The 18,105-nt window shown below is 42.6% G+C and overlaps 1 protein-coding gene across 10 annotated transcripts in view; it reads left to right on the plus strand.

The window, feature by feature from the left end:
• ZNF385B (zinc finger protein 385B) overlaps positions 1–18,105 on the plus strand; it is a 193,859-nt gene that overhangs the window by 146,186 nt on the left and 29,568 nt on the right. For 7 of the 10 annotated variants that reach the window (XM_053409721.1, XM_053409711.1, XM_053409759.1 and 4 more), the window contains one exon: positions 1,601–1,711. The exons of 1 other annotated variant lie outside the window; for it this stretch is intronic. In XM_053409721.1, the coding sequence (XP_053265696.1) occupies positions 1,601–1,711 (111 nt within the window). Of the gene's footprint in view, positions 1–1,231; positions 1,373–1,600; positions 1,712–18,105 lie in introns of those variants that run through there. 2 more of the 10 variants (XM_053409787.1, XM_053409796.1) reach the window with 2 other exon arrangements.

Here is an 18,105-nt window from a genome sequence, read left to right on the forward strand (position 1 = left end):
TACTTTTGCCCTTTACAGTTTGTTACTGCCCTCCAAAAAAACCATCACATCCATCATTTCCAGTGAAAGGAAATGCCTGCACCAGCTCCAGGGTTGGAATGTGTAGGTTTTAGAGATAGGCTTTGGGATGGGGAAGTTTCTGCAGCAGTAGAAATAGGCCTTTTGGGGAGTCCGATCACCCTCTCCAAGGGCTGGCTGTCTCCCCACCCAGCCTTTCTCAACCTGTGGGTCCCCAGATGTTGTTGAACTACAACTCCCATCACCCCTAGCTAGCAAGGCCAGAGCTCAGGAATGATGGGAGTTGTAGTCCTACAACATCTGGGGACCCACAGGTTGAGAACCGCTGCCAGAAGACCCAAAACATCCCAATGTCTTCCTATGGACCATAGATTGCAGCCAGAGAAAGTAAGCTAGAAATCAATTTTCAAACCACAACCACAAACCGTGCATTAAAAATCATGTAAGAAAGATGAAAATCAATTAACCATGGTGGAAAGATTAATTGCCTGCATAGATAGGCTTGGCGGAACAGAAAAGTTTTCATTTAAAAGTTGAAATAGTTGAATTACTATCAATGTTATACCTCTCACTAATGCAAAACAAGTCTTAAAAGTCATTGTCTGAATAATCTTTAGAATTGCATCACTTGTTGATTCTATAATAGAGGACATAGGGGAATACGAGTCATTTTTTCCTAGTATGATAAAAGTCTAAAGATGCCTGCTTTGAACAAACACTCTTACCATAGATGAGTTTCCCAATTTATTTTTTGTGCGAGAGAAAATGAGAACACTTTTGCATTTCCTCTAGGATCAAGAGTGGAGCAATTTGTCTCCAAGGAAAGATTAAAGCATTTAGAGTTTTTTTAGCTTTGGAAGAAAAAAAAGACTTACCATGGCTTATAAAATTAAGGTTGGTTTAGAGAGGATGGATAGAAAGGTCTCTCTCTTTCTCTCATAAAATGAAGCTCAGGCTCACCCATTGAAATTGGTTGGCACTAGATTCAGAACAGACAAAAGAAAGAACTGTTTCACACAACTCAAATTAGCTTATAGACTTCACTACCACCAGGCAAGGTTCTGTGGTCTTTTACAATAATCCCACCTTTGTTTTTATTGGTCCCGCCCACCCCTCAGTTTGAAAAACAGCCATTCACATTCCCCGGGGTTGTTTTTTTTTTTGCCAGACAGTTCTCATCTTAAATTTCAGGCTTCCAGGTCAGTTTAGCAAGACTGGTTTGGCAACAAATGCAAGCTAAAGAAGCCCTACGTGTATTAAGCATAAAAATTCTCCTCTTCCTTCTCTCTCTTGAAAGGTGGCTTTAATTTTCTCTTTTCCAAGAGAGCAAAGAAACCGAAGTCCCTTTATGGTGGTCAGCATTTGGCATTCTACAATATTTGTCCATTTTACAAACTGCTTCCCATATTCACTTAATTGTTCGTTTGTTTCTGTTCAATTTGGAATGCTGTTCGATCCTCTTAAGAGCAAAGATTTTTTTCCGGGAATGGGTCTAATTTTCAGCTTTTCGTTTTCTTTGCTGCACGTCGTGTGAAACTGTAACTTGGATATTTTATTTTATTTTTTTATTTGCTCTCTTCAGATGGATCCGGTGCAAAAAGCAGTCATAAACCACACATTTGGTGTGTCGCTCCCCACAAAGAAGAAACAAGTCATTTCTTGTAATGTCTGTCAACTTCGCTTTAACTCTGACGTGAGTATCATCAGCTCTGTGTGTTTTCTTTCATACTGCTGCTTCCATGTGCTTGGAATAATTTTTTTAACATGTTCATCATACCAGTAGGTGGGGGGGGGGGATATGACCGCTCTTAAGTGGATCTTTGAATTTATTCAACTGCTTGATGCGATGCCTTATAGTATCTGCTGGTTGTTAGATTTATCAGATTGCATGGGCAACCGGCAGGTTAGCGTTTCATGTTTAATAAGCAGGGACGGACAAATGCAGTGTGCATTTCCCTTGATTTTTCATCCTATACGACGAGCCTGTAGCCAAAACTGTTTTGGTGAGGGGCAGGGGAATCATTGCAGAGCAGAAAGAACATAAATACAGGTAGACTTGAAAGCTTAATGTCATTCCGCTGTATTAAATATTGATAAAATATACTTTTATGAACTTTAAAAATAAGGGCTTGCCAGTTTCCCTACCGCCTTTGTATTCCTCGGTGAGTGAGACTGGAAGGTGGGAGCAGCCCGGTTCCCCTTTTAAGTGAGTGATTAGGCAATATTCTGCCCACATACTTTCCCTCATAGGTTAGGAAAGGATATTTTGTTTACGGGAACCTATAGCTTCAGGGAAGAAGTCTGGCATGTCTCTAAGAAGGCTAGTCCATTACAGTGCGCATGCACATCCCTGCCTACAACTCTTATCGGCTAACATCCCTTTTCAACTAACCTCAAAGGAAAGTAAACTGTCCAAAAGTGGGTTGGTGAGCATTAGGTGGGGATGTGGTTACAGGGACGAACGAAGGCCTCTTGACACGCGGGGTGGGGCGTCGCCACATAGGGCGCACGTGCAGCGTCGCTACATATGACGCATGCGCTGTATGTAGCGACACCACACATGCACTATACATAGCGGTTGGGCGGTGGTGGCACTCCAGCGCCGTACGGACGGTGCCGGGAGCCTCTGCTCGTGGCTGCAGCTGCAAATGGAGGTTCCTCTACATGCGGCTGTAGCAGCGATGGAGGGATCCCACTGCCGTCCGTATGGCGCTCAAGCAGTGCCAGTGGCAAACATCTATGTACAGCGCAAGTGCGGCGGCGTTATATACAGCGCATGCGTGTGACGCTGCACATGCACATAGCAGTTTGCTGCCGGCGCCAGGATCCTCTGCTCGGAGCTGAAGCCGTGAACGGAGGATCCTCCACATGCAGCTGTGGTGGCGCAATGGCTGCTCACACCGCCACGAGCCCCCATGGGGTGCCTTCTTGTCACCTCCCAGACACGGCACCACCCTCCCGTTACGACGCCACTGTGTGGTTGTGGGTTGTGTTCCTGTTCTGCATTTTAGGCCAGCCACACCTAGAGCCAGTGTGGTGTAGTGGTTAAGAGCAGTGGACTTGTAATCTGGTGAACCGGGTTCGCGTCTCCACTCCTCCACATGCAGCTGCTGGGTGACCTTGGGCTAGTCACACTTCTTTGAAGTCTCTCAGCCCCACTCACCTCACAGAGTGTTTGTTGTGGGGGAGGGAGGGAAAGGAGAATGTTAGCCACTTTGAGACTCCTTCAGGTAGTGATAAAGCGGGATATCAAATCCAAACTCCTCCTCCTCTTCTCCTTCTTCTTCTTCTTCTTCTTCTTCTTCTTCTTCTTCTTCTTCCAGAACTTTCTGTTTCATTTGCCCTCCATCCTGGTGTTCTGTTCTCCCCCAAGTAGCATCCCTTTGGCTGCGTAAGGGCAGACCATTGGGCCAGGGAAGAACCCCTAGTGGTGCAGCAGTAAAACTGCTAGCACATTCATAAAAGCTAAGCAGGGTCCTGTATGGTTTCCAATTGGATGGGAAACCGCCTGTTGAGATACCTGCACTGCAGGGGGTTGGACTAGAGGAGCCTTGCGGTCCCTTCCAACTTTACAATTCTCTGATTCTTATGAGTTTGCTGTTAGTACGTCGAATATTTGTTCTGAATAGGGACAGATGCACATATGTGCTGGTGTGCTGCCATGCCTTTGGTATTTTACTTGACTGTTGGAAATAATAATGGAAATAATAATAATGGAAATAATTGATGATGATGGAAATAACAATAATAATACAGACTTGGGCTTAATATGAGCAGGGCTGGACAAACCCTGGAGACATTTGAGAGCCTGTGAGTGTCTGTGGAATAGTTTTCTTCTCACCAGTGGATAACCTAAGCAGGCATCACACATCTGGAATTAGGGAGCAGAGCCTCCTGGCTAGAAGACATGGATTCTAGGCAGAGCTAAAACTTGAAGGCAGAGCTTCTGTTTTAAGAACTTCTAGGTTTGTCCTCAGTTTTTTGAAGAGTTTTTTATGTTTATATAGGAGGCTCAAAACATTTCACTAGAACAACTCAAAACAATCCAAAAGAATTAGGGGGCAGAGATAATTACAATCCCTTTTCAACAGACATCATTAGTTTTCTTTGTGATGAATTATAACCTTATTTTCTTTGTTCGTATAAATGCAACCTGGGCAGTGTGATCCTATGCATAAAATCAGAAGTAAATGTCAGATTGTGTTCAGTGTGTCTTGAAATTGTATGCAAGATTGCAGCTTCACAGTACTCTGCCAAATAATTTCAGTCAATATGCATGTAATGCACGCACACGCACACATCGTGGTGACTTCAGTTTCTGTGAAGGTTCTGTGTAAGAGAACCCAGATCAAACAATCGATCCTACTCAAATAGTCCTCCTTTCAAAAAGCACATGAAATGAATGCCAATTATAAGTTTACATCTGATTAACATTTCCCTTCAGTAGTTAACCTCAAGGCAACTAATTATCATGTGCAACACATTTAAAACATTATTACGCATATTACTGAAGATTGCTGTTGATGCTGCTTTGCTGTCATTAGCACAGGCATGACATATAACATAAAGAGCAAGCATGTGACATTTTGAAATCAAAGGGCTTGCAACGTTCGCTTTAGCTTATTTATTTGTTAGCTTAGTTTCCAATCTTCCGTCCAGTTTGCAGAAAGTAGTTTGAGCCTCACAACAACCTTGCAGAGTAGGTGGGGTTTAAGAGAGGGTGACTTTCCAATCTGCCTGTGAGCATCAGAGCTCAGCAGGAATTTCAACATGTCCATGCCTGAGTCTGACATCGTTGCTCAAGGCTAGGAGCCAATATGCAGCACTATATGGTGCCCTCCACCAGGTGTTTGTTGGACTACAGCTCCCAGCCATTGGCCATGCTGGCTGGAGCCGATAAGAGTCCACAACAAGGGGAATCTTGGAATTGTAGAGTTGGCAGGGACCCCAGGGGTTATTTAGTCCAACCTGCTGCAATGCACACTGGTTATTTCTCTTCTAGCCATTTATACACACTGGCTGCTTCTTATAACTGCCTCTCCAAACACTTCAGCAAGAACAGCAGCTACGTCATGTTAAAATCCTGAATTCTTTACAATGCTGTTCAGGAACTGCATGTGGCTCTTCTCTCATTTACCTTCCTTGCTGCCGCGGGGCTGGCTCAACAATTCACCTCGAAGAAAGCATGCTAAAGATGTGGTTTATCACGTTTGGCAGCTCTGTTCTCTGAGGCCATTTAATAGTCTTCCCACTCCAAGCCAAGTTCAGAACCAGCTCAGGCTATATTAATCTCCTCTGCCTTTCTTCTAATTGTGTCCTTTAAACTCCCTGCCCACCACTCTCACTGGTACTTTCTTGTTAATCTATTTATTATCTTTAACTTTTGGCTTTTGGAAAAGGGAGCAGAAAACACCAACCCCCAATTTTTGGTTCTTCAACGAAGCGTGATACTTCTTTCCCTGCTGATAAGTGACATATCTACCAGCTGCTTGCGCTTTTGTATGATCCAGGACTTTCCCAATTCAAATCATGGTTCTGCCAGGAATTCATTAGATTTTAAGTAAGGCATTCTCTCTTTGAGTCTCTCATTGCTCAGTATTATTGCACCAGGACACAATTCCCTTTGCATCCTTATTCTCTCCTTTTCACCTGTGAGGTCAAGGACTCCCTCTTCTGGACTTCTGTCACACTGCACCATGATAAACCACTTTGTGCATGCTGAGATGCATGACTTTTTACTGAGGAAGTTTTGGTGCTGATAACTTTATAATACTGCTAATAACTTGAATGGCTTGTGATAAGACGATATGTGGGTTCATGTCTCTAAAGAACCCACCTTTATGATGGCTTCACCTGTACCTGACTACTCGACTTGCAAGTTTTCCCCTCTTGGAATGCTCTAAATACCTGCCAACCTTTCTGGATTTTGTTTTTTTGAATCAAAACACTCCCATTTACTCATCCACTGATGCAGATTTATGGAACTCTTAGAGAAGATGGAAATGGAAATCATTCAGCCTTAACTCGCTATTCCAGAAGAGCTCTTAATTCACTCAGCTGCTAACCTCTTTGTTTCTTTGAGACTTTGTGAGCAGTTTCCTCTGGAAAGATCAGTGCACAAAGATTAGTGGCAATTATCAGTAATTTCAGCCATTCTGTCATGTCTTTTTTTGGGGGGAGTGGAAATAACACTATTATCAATATATTAAGAAGTGTGAGAGGGCTGTCCCTACCATTAGGGAGAGTAATAGATTGTGGGTGTCACGAAAGGCAGCATACTGTTTAGTGATTTAATTATTGCTGCATTTTTACTACTGTAGAGAGATGCTTGTGGGATTTTCCACATTGGTTGTCAGAAAAAATGCTTAGCACCATGCGCCTTGACTTAGAGAAAGGGGTGCCATTTGCTACTCCACCTGAAACGGCAAATTCTCTTTGGCCAGCCCAGACGATACCATGTACAATGGAAGTTCAGGAAAGGAGAAGACTTTGTTGTTTAGTCATTTAGTCGTGTCCGACACTTTGTGACCCCAGGGACCAGAGTATGCCAGGCACTCCTGTCTTCCACTGCCTCCCGCAGTTTGACTAATGTTGGTAGCTTCGAGAACACTGTCCAACCATCTTGTCCTCTGTTGTCCCCTTCTCCTTGAGGATAAGACTGGATATGCTTATTCATGTCCCAAGAGTGTGTGATACTGGGAAGAATTATGCTGTATAAGCAATTGTAGGCACAGAGGTTGCTACTTCTCAAATAGCCATTTACAGAATGGCTTTCAACAAAAGATCCAAAAGCCTTTAGAATAAAACAAACATCAAGGTGAAAAGTCCTCCTTTTTCTTACTTTCACATACAATTCTTTCAACCGCATACACATAAACATAAAATCACACAAACCCTACTTAGGAGTATAGCATCTAGATCAAGGGAAGTAATAGTGCCACTGTATTCTGCTCTGGTCAGACCTCACCTGGAGTACTGTGTCCAGTTCTGGGCACCACAGTTCAAGAAGGACACTGACAAACTGGAACGTGTCCAGAGGGCAACCAAAATGGTCGAAGGCCTGGAAACGATGCCTTATGAGGAACGGCTAAGGGAGCTGGGCATGTTTAGCCTGGAGAAGAGGAGGTTAAGGGGTGATATGATAGCCATGTTCAAATATATAAAAGGATGTCATATAGAGGAGGGAGAAAGGTTGTTTTCTGCTGCTTCAGAGAAGCGGACACGGAGCAATGGATCCAAACTACAAGAAAGAAGATTCCACCTAAACTTTAGGAAGAACTTCCTGACAGTAAGAGCTGTTCGACAGTGGAATTTGCTGCCAAGGAGTGTGGTGGAGTCTCCTTCTTTGGAGGTCTTTAAGCAGAGGCTTGACAACCATATATCAGGAGTGCTCTGATGGTGTTTCCTGCTTGGCAGGGGGTTGGACTCGATGGCCCTTGTGGTCTCTTCCAACTCTATGATTCTATGATTCTATGACTTGCAAGTATATCTGCTTGTGGAGACTTCCAGGAATGGAACCAGGAATTTTGCTATTTGCCATATGTACACATGAAAGTTCAGATTTTAGAACTAGTTAAAAGTTACACAGGTGTTCATTTTTTAAAAAAAATGCAATTTGCACTGATCGCTAATACTTCAATAAATGCCTGTATGTTGGTGTTGTATATTCTCTCTCAAGCATACAGTGGTACCTCAGGTTACATACGCTTCAGGTTATATACGCTTCAGGTTACAGACTCTGCTAACCCAGAAATAGTGCTTCAGGTTAAGAACTTTGCTTCAGGATGAGAACAGAAATCGTGCTCTGGCGGTGCGGCGGCAACAGGAGGCCCCATTAGCTAAAGTGGTGCTTCAGGTTAAGAACAGTTTCAGGTTAAGAACGGACCTCCGGAACGAATTAAGTACTTAACCCAAGGTACCACTGTACCATATTTTAGTATGCCACTTTGAAAAGTAAACGTTGCCGTTCTTATTTGTATCACTTACAGCTGATTGAATTGATTTGGTGTCAGTTACCCTTAAACCAAGTCTTTCGAATGTGGATAAACAAATGCAGGGATATCCTTCTGCCTGCTCAAGTTTCTGTTTCTTTGCATATCGCAGATCTGCAGTTCTAAAACTACAGTGGCACCAAGTGCTCAAGGCTGCTTGTTTTACGGTGCAGTTGTGCCACTAGAGTCCATTGTGGTCTGGATTAAGGATATAAATCTGTGCTTTGTCAAGAAAGCTGTGCAGTGGAGAGGATCACATGTAAACATGTAGACACTGTGAGGTACTGGAGAAATGCAAGGGGTAAGCTTGTCTGCATCAGACAAGGTGAGGGCCCACATTATGGAGTGCTCTTACACACAGAGGGGGGACGGACATAAACATAGAAAACTAGTTTTAACTAGCAAACACTGCTACCCTTGCTTGCATGCTCCCCAAAGATTGCCAAACGAAGCCTCCTTTTTGTGTAGTATGAAAATGATACTTCCTTTCAGCTCTGCTGTTGGAGGCACAAGAACCTTTCCATTAAAATGTGGCCACAGCCCATCATGCTTCTGGGATTCCTTCACTTAGCTTCAGGCTCTACAGCCCCAGTGTCTCTGTCTTTCTGTTCAGTTGCCCTGACAACATCTCTTCTTCTTTTTCTTTGGTGATCACTCTTAGCCAAGTAAGATTGTCTTCCATGAACACAGTCTTAACAGTGAGTCCATAAGTGACGGTGGAGGCCAATTCTGAGTTGACGCGTCTTTCCACAGTGGAGACATAAGTTTCCAGGTGGGAGTTGATCACGGTGAGGGTTTGCCAAACGTGCCTTCCTCTTAGCACGTTTCTCCTTTCCACCCTGAGTTCATGCTTCTTAAAAGTCCACGACAGCTTTGGTGAAGGATGTTCTCCAGTTGGAGCGCTCGTAAGCCAGTTTTTCCCAGTTATCAGTGTTTATGCATTTATTTATTTTTTAGATTAGCCTTGAGAGTGTCTTTAAACCACTTTCATTGTCCACTGGTATTTTGCTTTCCATTCTTAAGCTGGGAATAGAGTAGTTGCTTTGGAAGATGATAATGAGGCATCCGAACAACATAACCAGTCCAATGAAGTTGGTGTTGAAGAGTCATTGCTTCAACACTGGTGATCTTTGCTTCTTCCAGTACACTGGCATTAGTTCACCTAAATTCCCAAGTGAAGTGTAATTTTTTTTGGAGAAACCATTGATGGAATCTTTTGAGGAGCTGGAGATGGCGTTTATAAGTGATCCATGTTTCACATGTATACAGTAAAGTTGATAAAACAATAGCTTTGTAAAGAAGTATTTTGGTTTCCCTGCAAATGTCCCGGTCCTCAAACACTCTGTGCGTCAATCAGCAGAAAGCTGTGCTCACAGAGCTCAGGCGATGCTGGATTTTGGCATCAATGTTGGCCCTTATGGAAATATAACTGCCCAGGTAGGAAAAGTGATCAATATTTTCCTACATTACACCATTAAGTTGGATTTGTGGCGCTGTATAAGGGGTTGTTTTGTGCTTGTTGGTGCAGCACTTTGGCTTTTTGGATATTGAGCGATAGGCCATGCTTTGTTGAGTCCTTTATCTGCTAAGCCGCTATGAATGTTTGCGAAGACTTCTTGACATCACTGCAGATTAGCCATTGGTTCAAAGAGGCTTGTATTGATACTCAGGGAGCAAGACCAAAATTTAACCCTTTGTATAAGTGGATTTGAGAAGGAGTCCCTTTTTGGAGAGCATTACAATCAAACCTCAACTCCTGAACAGCTCCATTTTCGAACGATTCGGCTCCCAAACACCAAAAACCCGGAAGTACATGCTCCAGTTTTCGAACGTTTTTTGGAAGCCAAACGTCTGACATGGCTTCCGCTTGAGTGCAGGAAGCTCTTGCAACCAATCGGAAGCCACGCCTTGGTTGTCAAACGTTTTGGAAGCCAAACAACTGAGGTTTGACTGTATTTATTTGCTTGCTACATTTATATCCTACCTTTCCTCCAAGGAGCTCAAGGTGGCATACATGGTTCTCTCCCTTTCCATTTTATCTTCATCACAACCCTCATAAGAAAGGTTAGACTGAGAGACAGCAACTTCCCCATTCATTGGTTGAATGGGGATTTGAACCCTCATCTCCCAGATCCTAGTTTTGACACTGAAACCACTGTTTGTGGTGTTCTCTCAGATACACCACTGGAGACAAGAGGTCAGGTTCCTTCAACACCATGTTGTTTCATTTACTTAACTCTTGGTGGGATCGTTTTGACCTGGCTTTTTTTCAGCTGGAGCTCACCGGAGCTCAGTTCCAGCCCTTCTCATGTAGGCGCCATTGCCATTATAAGAGAACAAAGGAGAAGTTCGTGGTGAGCTCACCTCTTTTTCTAGAAAAATAGCACTGCCTCACATTCAACTCTCACCTGTAGTCTGCACCTTCTGACTTGAACCTTCCATAGAGCTTCCCTTCAAAACATAGCAAGCCTCTTAAACATCACACTAGCTTTCACACCAAGTTTGCCTTTTGCTTCTCTCCAGTTTTGTGATAATTATGACATTTGTATGCATAGATAACGGCCAATTAATTAAACAGTGTATTTGGTCTTTTGGTGTTTCAATTGACTTTTTCCCCCTAAACAGTGGCAGCAACAACAAAGCCTTTTTTCTATCCTTTTCCCTTTCTGTGTTAAGTAACAGAGCAGGTCAACAGTAACAGAGCACGGAGAAAAGAATCCCAAATAGCTCAGTTTCAAGAGTGTACAGCTTTACCACCATCTGCCATGTGACAGCTATCCTCTACGGCAGCTGTTCCGTCTTAGGCAGAATGTCCCTGAAACAGCTCTATAATGTCAAGTATCTAAAATACAGCTTTTCCAATCTGCAAATCCTGCTGTGGATCTCTATGCATACATCCACCAAGTTGATAGCTGGCATTGTTGGCACAGAAAATGAAGACAGGGAGGCCGTGATTCACTGCCCCTTCTTGCCCACTCCTAAACACTTGAGGGGTGAACCCAAAGCCTACACCACCCCACTATCTGTTAGTAAATGCACAAGATCCAAGAAACGGAACTATGCTCAAATACTTAAGTGATACGTCTGGCCAGATCCAGGTAGCTTATTATTGTTATTGTTTCAACATCTATGGACCTGGAGTTTTACAAAGGTCCCTGCCCCAAGGGATGTAACAATCCAAATATACACACAGTCTAAAAGGGAACACAAGAAAGGAAACGAGAGCAGGGATGATAGGAGCCAGAGCTCAACAACATCTGGAGGAACACAGGTTCCCCATTCCTACAATAGTGGGGGGAACACTTTAATGATGAAGTGGCCTTATTTTTTGAGAACTGACAAAGTGGTCTTAAATGCTGAAGTGGAAACATCCCAAAGAAAATACTTAAACACGAATTAGGATAATAAAAGCAACTCCATAATGGTAGGGTTGATAGGGACCCCAAGGGTCACCTTGCAATGCAGGTATCACAGCTAAAGAATTCCGTACAGGTGGCCCCCCAACCTCTGCTTAAAAACCTCCAATGACCAGCTCATTCTGCTGTAGAACAGTCTTTTACCGTCATGTTTAGTCAGAATCTCCTTTCTTGTCATTTGAATCCATTGGTTTGGTAACCAGTAACTTGTGCAATTTTCCACCTGCCATTTATTGTTATTTTATGCATGCTCCTGGCCTGTACTATTTCTAAAGGCGAGGACCACATTGAAAAACAGATGAATTGCTAGTGGATGCAAAAGATGTAGAAGGAATCAATAACATCAAGTGGAAATCCACCAAAAAAAGTATAGCTGGAATTTTTGTCAAGCATTCCCCACCCCTGTCTAAATAAGACTATTTATATTGATTCTTTAAGTTTGGAGGGTATTGAAGCAGATAGGTGGTAATTAAAAGCATAAATCTCAGGGAGCCTGTGAAGGTAATTCTCTTCTTTGCAGACAGAACTGACAAAATGATGAACACTTCAGCTCCAACATGACAGAAATATTACATGATTACAGGCTGCTGGGGCATAATGTGCAGAAAGTTCTCTTCAACAGAGGCTATTTAACAAAGCTTTTAACAAAAGTTCTTAGTTTTCCATTTGAATCAATTTAATGGTTATTAGTAAAGGGTTGATCTATGTTTCTCCTGTCTCTGTGTCATTTTCAGTGATACCCTGTTTTGCATTAATTTTTTTAAAAATAAACGAAATGCAAAAAGCACTGATAATTTGAGGAGGAAAGGAAACTGTTGCATTTTGGAATATTGTAAGGAAAGCTTTGCATTAGTTTCACTTGGTGGGTGGGTGGGTCTGTCTGTCTGTCTGTCTGTCTGTCTGTCTGTCTGTTTATCCATCATCTTCAGATGGCAATTCAAAGCAGGTCCTACCTTGGTAACAACATTCAGTCCTACTTCTCCTTAGTAAACTTAATAGGGCCTTCTCGGTAGTGGCACCCACCATGTGGAACATCCTCCCATCAGATGTCGAGGAAATAAACAACTTTCTGACTTTTAGAAGACATCTGAAGGCAGCCCTTTTTAGGGAAGTTTTTAATGTTTAATGTTTTATGTTTAATGTTTGGAGCCGCCCAGGGTGACTGGGAGAACCCAGCTGGATGGGCAGGGTATAAGTAATAAGTTGTTGTTGTTGTATTTAAATGCAGAAAAACGTGGGCCAGGCAACCATATTAACTTGCTCCTGGAGGTAATCAGGAGAACAACATGTACATAAACAAACTAGCAGCTTTGGTAGTTCCAAAAACAGAGTTTTGCACTGTTAAAATTATAGTAGTCACGTAAGACAGACTCACGATATTCACAGTTTGTTTCTGTTCATGGACCACTATTGCTGGATTGATCTGAATATGTTTAGGACGCTGGTGTGAAAGATTTATGAAACAGAGTCAAAGTTTCAGTCTCTTTTTTACATTTTCAAAGTTAGCTTTGGCAAGAATGAAATACTCTCCCATTCCATAGCTTTCAGTAATGTGTGGTCTTTAGAAGTAAATAGAAGTGCTATTATAATGCGAAAGAATGATTGATTCACACATACAACTGTAATAAAACACTTGAGGAAGCTTGTGATTTTTAAAATTTATTTTTAACACTGTTTGATATTTAGTGCTCACAGTGCTGGGGGTTTCAGTAAGCAATCTCAAAGCTTTGTGTGGACTACAGGTATCATAAACTAAAGGTTAACAAGATTTCAAAAAGCCCTGCTATTATCTTTGGAATTGTTATTTTTCATTCGTTTTACTTTTTCATGCATTTGATTGTTACTTTTTCATTTCCATTTCTGGAACTGTGAGGAATTTCATGCACTGTATGTGTAGAATGCACACCTAGGGCTGGTCGTGCTTTTAGTTGATATGGACTAATCTGTTAACAAGTTTGTTCTTGAGGATTTGGCCTCAGAGTAGTGAATTTGACTCAGTTTTTTTCATCCCCATAACTATATATTCCAATTAACTGTGTTGTTTAGTCGTTTAGTCGTGTCCGTCTCTTCGTGACTCCATGGACCAGAGCACACCAGACCTTCCTGTCTTCCACTGCCTCCTGCAGTTTGGTCAATCTCATGCTGGTAGCTTTGAGAACACTGTACAACCATCTCGTCCTCTGTCGTCCCCTTCTCCTTGTGCCCGCCATCTTTCCCAACACCAGGGTCTTTTCCAGGGAGTCTTCTCTTCTCATGAGGTGGCCAAAGTATTGGAGCCTCAGCTTCAGGATCTGTCCTTCCAGTGAGCACTCAGGGCTGATTTCCTTAAGAATGGATAGGTTTGATCTTCTTGCAGTCCATGGGACTCTCAAGAGTCTCCTCCAGCACCATAATTCAAAAGCATCAATTCTTCGGCGATCAGCCTTCTTTATGGTCCAGCTCTCACTTCCATACATCACTACTGGGAAACCAATTAACTGTACATGCTCCATATGTTTAGCATTAATGTGAATGTATACATTTTTAGCAGCTTCTAATGATGAGAAGTTTCTCTGAGCAATTAGTCTTTATTTATATAATTATTTATATAATTAACTCAAATAACCAGTATATCACAAACACAGCATAAAGAATGACAAACAGCACAATCCGTTGTCATAAACATAAAATCAAAGGCAGTGCTTCATTCTTAATATTATCCTTTGGTGTTGTTTTGTTCAAGGATTGAATGAAAGAGTTCCACTGCTCATCTGACTGGATTTCTCCTAGCCATAGTGATTTAAAATAAGTTACCATATCTTTCCATCTATAAGATGCCCCCGTGCATAAGACTATTTTGGGGGACTCAGATTTAAGAAAATGGGGGAGTCACTATCCATGTATAAGACGCCCCATAATTTTTAACATTATTTTTAAGGGGGGAAACCTAGTCTTATTCACAGGAAAATACGGTAATTCGCTTATCAGTGTAATATTCCTGAGTGGTTGCTATAATGCTGCAATTTAAAAGACATTACCAATACTTTGGAAGTATTGTAATGATTTTTAGAAAAACTGGAAAAGGAACTCTACCTTATTTATTAGACCAGTTAAACATTTCCTACTAGGAACTTTATATGCTATTTCAGATAAGCCTCAAATGAGCCCAAATCCAGCGAGAAATTTACTGGAGATCCGTTAATGGAAATCAATTGGTGTGGATTAATGTTCTCCAGCTCTTGCTCTCTCTTTTTTGCAAATTGGTAGTCAATCTATATGCCTGTATTGCATATTTGTACTTTCTGTTTCATAGCTATCCATCCTAACTAATCACTTGCAGCAATGGCTCCATCACTGGATTTTGTAATCTGTGGGTTGTTTCTTTAACATTATTTCTCCAGCCTCTAGTTTTAAGTAAAGTTGTGAAGCTAGGAGATTTTCATTTCTCCATACAGAACATCTTCAAAAGAAATAGCTGCTGTTCATTAAGACCAAATCTAAAATATTTACACATATGAGAATAGACTGCTTCCCCCAAATCATAACGCTTTCATGCCTCGTTCCCCACCCCCATCCCCGCCACCTCATCCCGAAGTTTTGAGTGCATCTAAAAGGCCAGATTAATCAAAGGAATAACAGGCATATATTTTATGGAGCTTATATTTGAAGAGCAGTGGGTGGCAACTGGCTAATTTGCATGCCGTTACCCAACCTTGTTACAACCAAGGAAGGCAAGCACCAGGCTCCATACATATAATTTTTATAATTATGATTCTATGTTTTAAATGAGTGGAAATAAAAGTCCAACTTAGTGCAATGTATCATTATGAAGCAGGCCGTCTCTAACGTTAGTCGAGTGAGACACACAGCTTATTTAGACTGGTATGACTCAAGGTAGTGCTGGTGGTGTTTACTGCCCTGGTTAAACTAAAATGCTGCCCATTCCCATGTGTTGATGTAGTAGTAGTAGTAGTAGTAGTAGTAGTAGTAGTAGTAGTAATAATAATAATAATAATAATAATAATAATAATAATAATAATATGCCTCCCATCTGACTGGATTGCCCCAGCCATTCTGGGAGGCTCCCAACAAAATATTAAAAACACAATAAAACATCAGGCATTAAAAACTTCCCTGAACAGGGCTACCTTCAGATGTCTTCTAAAAGTCAAATAGTTTATCTGTTTGACATCTGATGGGAAGGCATTCCACAGGGCAGGCACCACCACCAAGAAGGCCCTCTGCCTGGTTCCCTGTAACTTCACTTCTCATAGTGAGGGAACCGCCAGAAGGCCCTTGGAGCTGGACCTCAGTATCCAGGCTGGACAACGGGGGTACAGTTGCTCCTTCAGGTGGACAGGACTGAGGCTGTTTAGGGCTTTAAAGGTCAACACCAACACTTTGAATTGTGCTCGGAAACTTACTGGGAGCCAGTGTAGATCAATATAACAACAACACCTTAAACACGCAAGAGTTAACCGGGATGACTGTTCTCTTATTTTCATTTTTAAAAAATGTCTGTCACTTCTCTCTTTCCTTTCCTTCACAACTATGACTTTGCCCTCAGGCAGCTGGTAGAGATGGGAGGGGGGAATGCTCTCAATCCTGTCCCTTGGAACGGAGGGAATATCAAAACTGCCAAGGAGCTGCTAACCTGCTTCTGTACCTGCCTCCTCCAGAAATGAAGATGGCAGCTTGCTTGCTCTCCGCAAGGCACTTTTGTAGCTGAGGCAGGCACCTCGGGGATTGTGGCGCCTCAGGTAGTTTCCTAGTTTGGTTCTTCGATGTTTCTGTTGAGCCACATAAAGCTAGTATTTCACTGTAGTGACCAATACAGTAAGAAACTAGGAAGCAGTCCTATACTAAGCTAAGCCTGTTGGTCCAACCAGCTGGCTTTTGTCTATTATTTATTTATTCATTAAATTTGTATACAGTGGAACCTTGGTTTTTGAGTGTCTCAGAAGCCAAACGCCGAAAACCCGGAACTGAATGCTTCTGTTTTTGAACGCGCCTCAGAAGTCAAACGGCTTCCAAGGTGCATTTCTCCATTTTCTCAATGGAAATTGCCGACCACCCATTGCACCTTGGGTTAGCGAATGTTTCAGAAGTCGAACAGTCTTCCAGAATGGATTACGTTCGACAACCGAGGTACCATTCTGCCACTCTTCATTTGTAGATCTCAGGGCGGTTCATAACAGGTCTATGCTAGGGGTTCCCAAACTGTGGTCCTTGGACACATGTGTTTCATTCAAGTGGTCCATGGCATGTCCATGTTAAAGATTCATACCCAATCCACAAACACACTAGATAGAGAGGTATCGGATATGTGGCCTTTGTACATGCAGAAAAAAAATCCTAATATGAAGCAGACCCCAAAAATAGATTACAGAGTTCCTGAATGCATTCAAGTAGTAAGACATTACAGACCACATGTTACAGAGGAGCAGTAACTAAAAAACTTTCAGGCAAAAGGTCCCATGTTGGGCAGGCGTCTGAAAGCAGAGGGGGGCTGGATGGGAGGCAATAAACTGAAGCTGAATTCTGGTAAGATTCAAGCACTGTGGATAGGCAGTTCCTGTGTGGACAACCTGTTCTGTCAAAGGTTGCATTCCACTGAAGGAGCAGGATTGTAGTCTTGGGAACACTCCTGGATTCCATTTTGCCACTGGCATACCAAGTGCTTTCTGTGGCTGGAAATGCTGAGGCCCCGCACAGGCCAGCTACAGCCTTCTCTGGAATGGGATAGCCTGGTCCCATTTGTTCATGCTAGATTACCGCAATGCACTCAATGTGGACCTGTCCTTGAAGATAACACAAAAGCTGCAGCTAATGCAGCTGCTAGGTTGAGTGCGCAGCCCAATTGTTGCAGGAAAGCCTGCCCTATCTCACGAGTGAACAAAGAATCACATGAAAAAGGGAGTCCAGAGTTTATTTCTGCACAGAAGTTTGATCCAGTGGGATTGCTCCACAAAGACTGGGCCCAGAACATTGAAGCACACACCTTTTCATATAGTTTATATACATTCCATTTCAAATCCTCCATCCAATCAGAATGCTTAGTTCCCTTCTTCCCATTTCCTTATAAGGCACATAAGTACAGTCATACCTCGGGTTAAAGTTGCTTCAGGTTGAGCATTTTTGGGTTGCGCTCCGTAGCGACCTGGAAGTAATGGAATGCATTACTTCTGGGTTTCGCCGCTTGCGCATGCGCAGACACTCAAAATGACGTCATGCGCGGAAGCGGCGAATCGTGATCCGCAGATGCAGGTTGCGTTCGCTTCAGGATGCGAACGGGGCTCCCGAACGGATCCCGTTCGCATCCAGAGGTACAGACAATGCTGCCTCTCTGTCATTGGTTAGAGTTTGCCACAAAGCTGAGCATGCTCAGAACACCAAAACCTTATTTGGTGTGTGTAATTCCCTATAATGCATTACATCACAATGGTACCATGTGCCACAGGTCCTGAAAGTTCTGCACTGACTGCCAGTGAGCTACTGAACCCAGTTCAGGCAGTTAGTGCTGGTGCAGAAAACTCTAATCAGTTTGCTTAAATATCTAAAAGACCACCTCATCCAGTAACAACAATCTAAGACCTTAGAATCAGCAGGAGAGGCTCTGTTGGTACTGCTGCCATGTGGTGCTGCCCAGTTAATTTTGACCTTATTGTGGAATGCCCTCTCAGGTTAAGGTGCATTTGTCT

Source organism: Podarcis raffonei, chromosome 1, assembly GCF_027172205.1.
Source record: "Podarcis raffonei isolate rPodRaf1 chromosome 1, rPodRaf1.pri, whole genome shotgun sequence".
NCBI classification, from domain to species: Eukaryota; Metazoa; Chordata; class Lepidosauria; order Squamata; family Lacertidae; genus Podarcis; species Podarcis raffonei.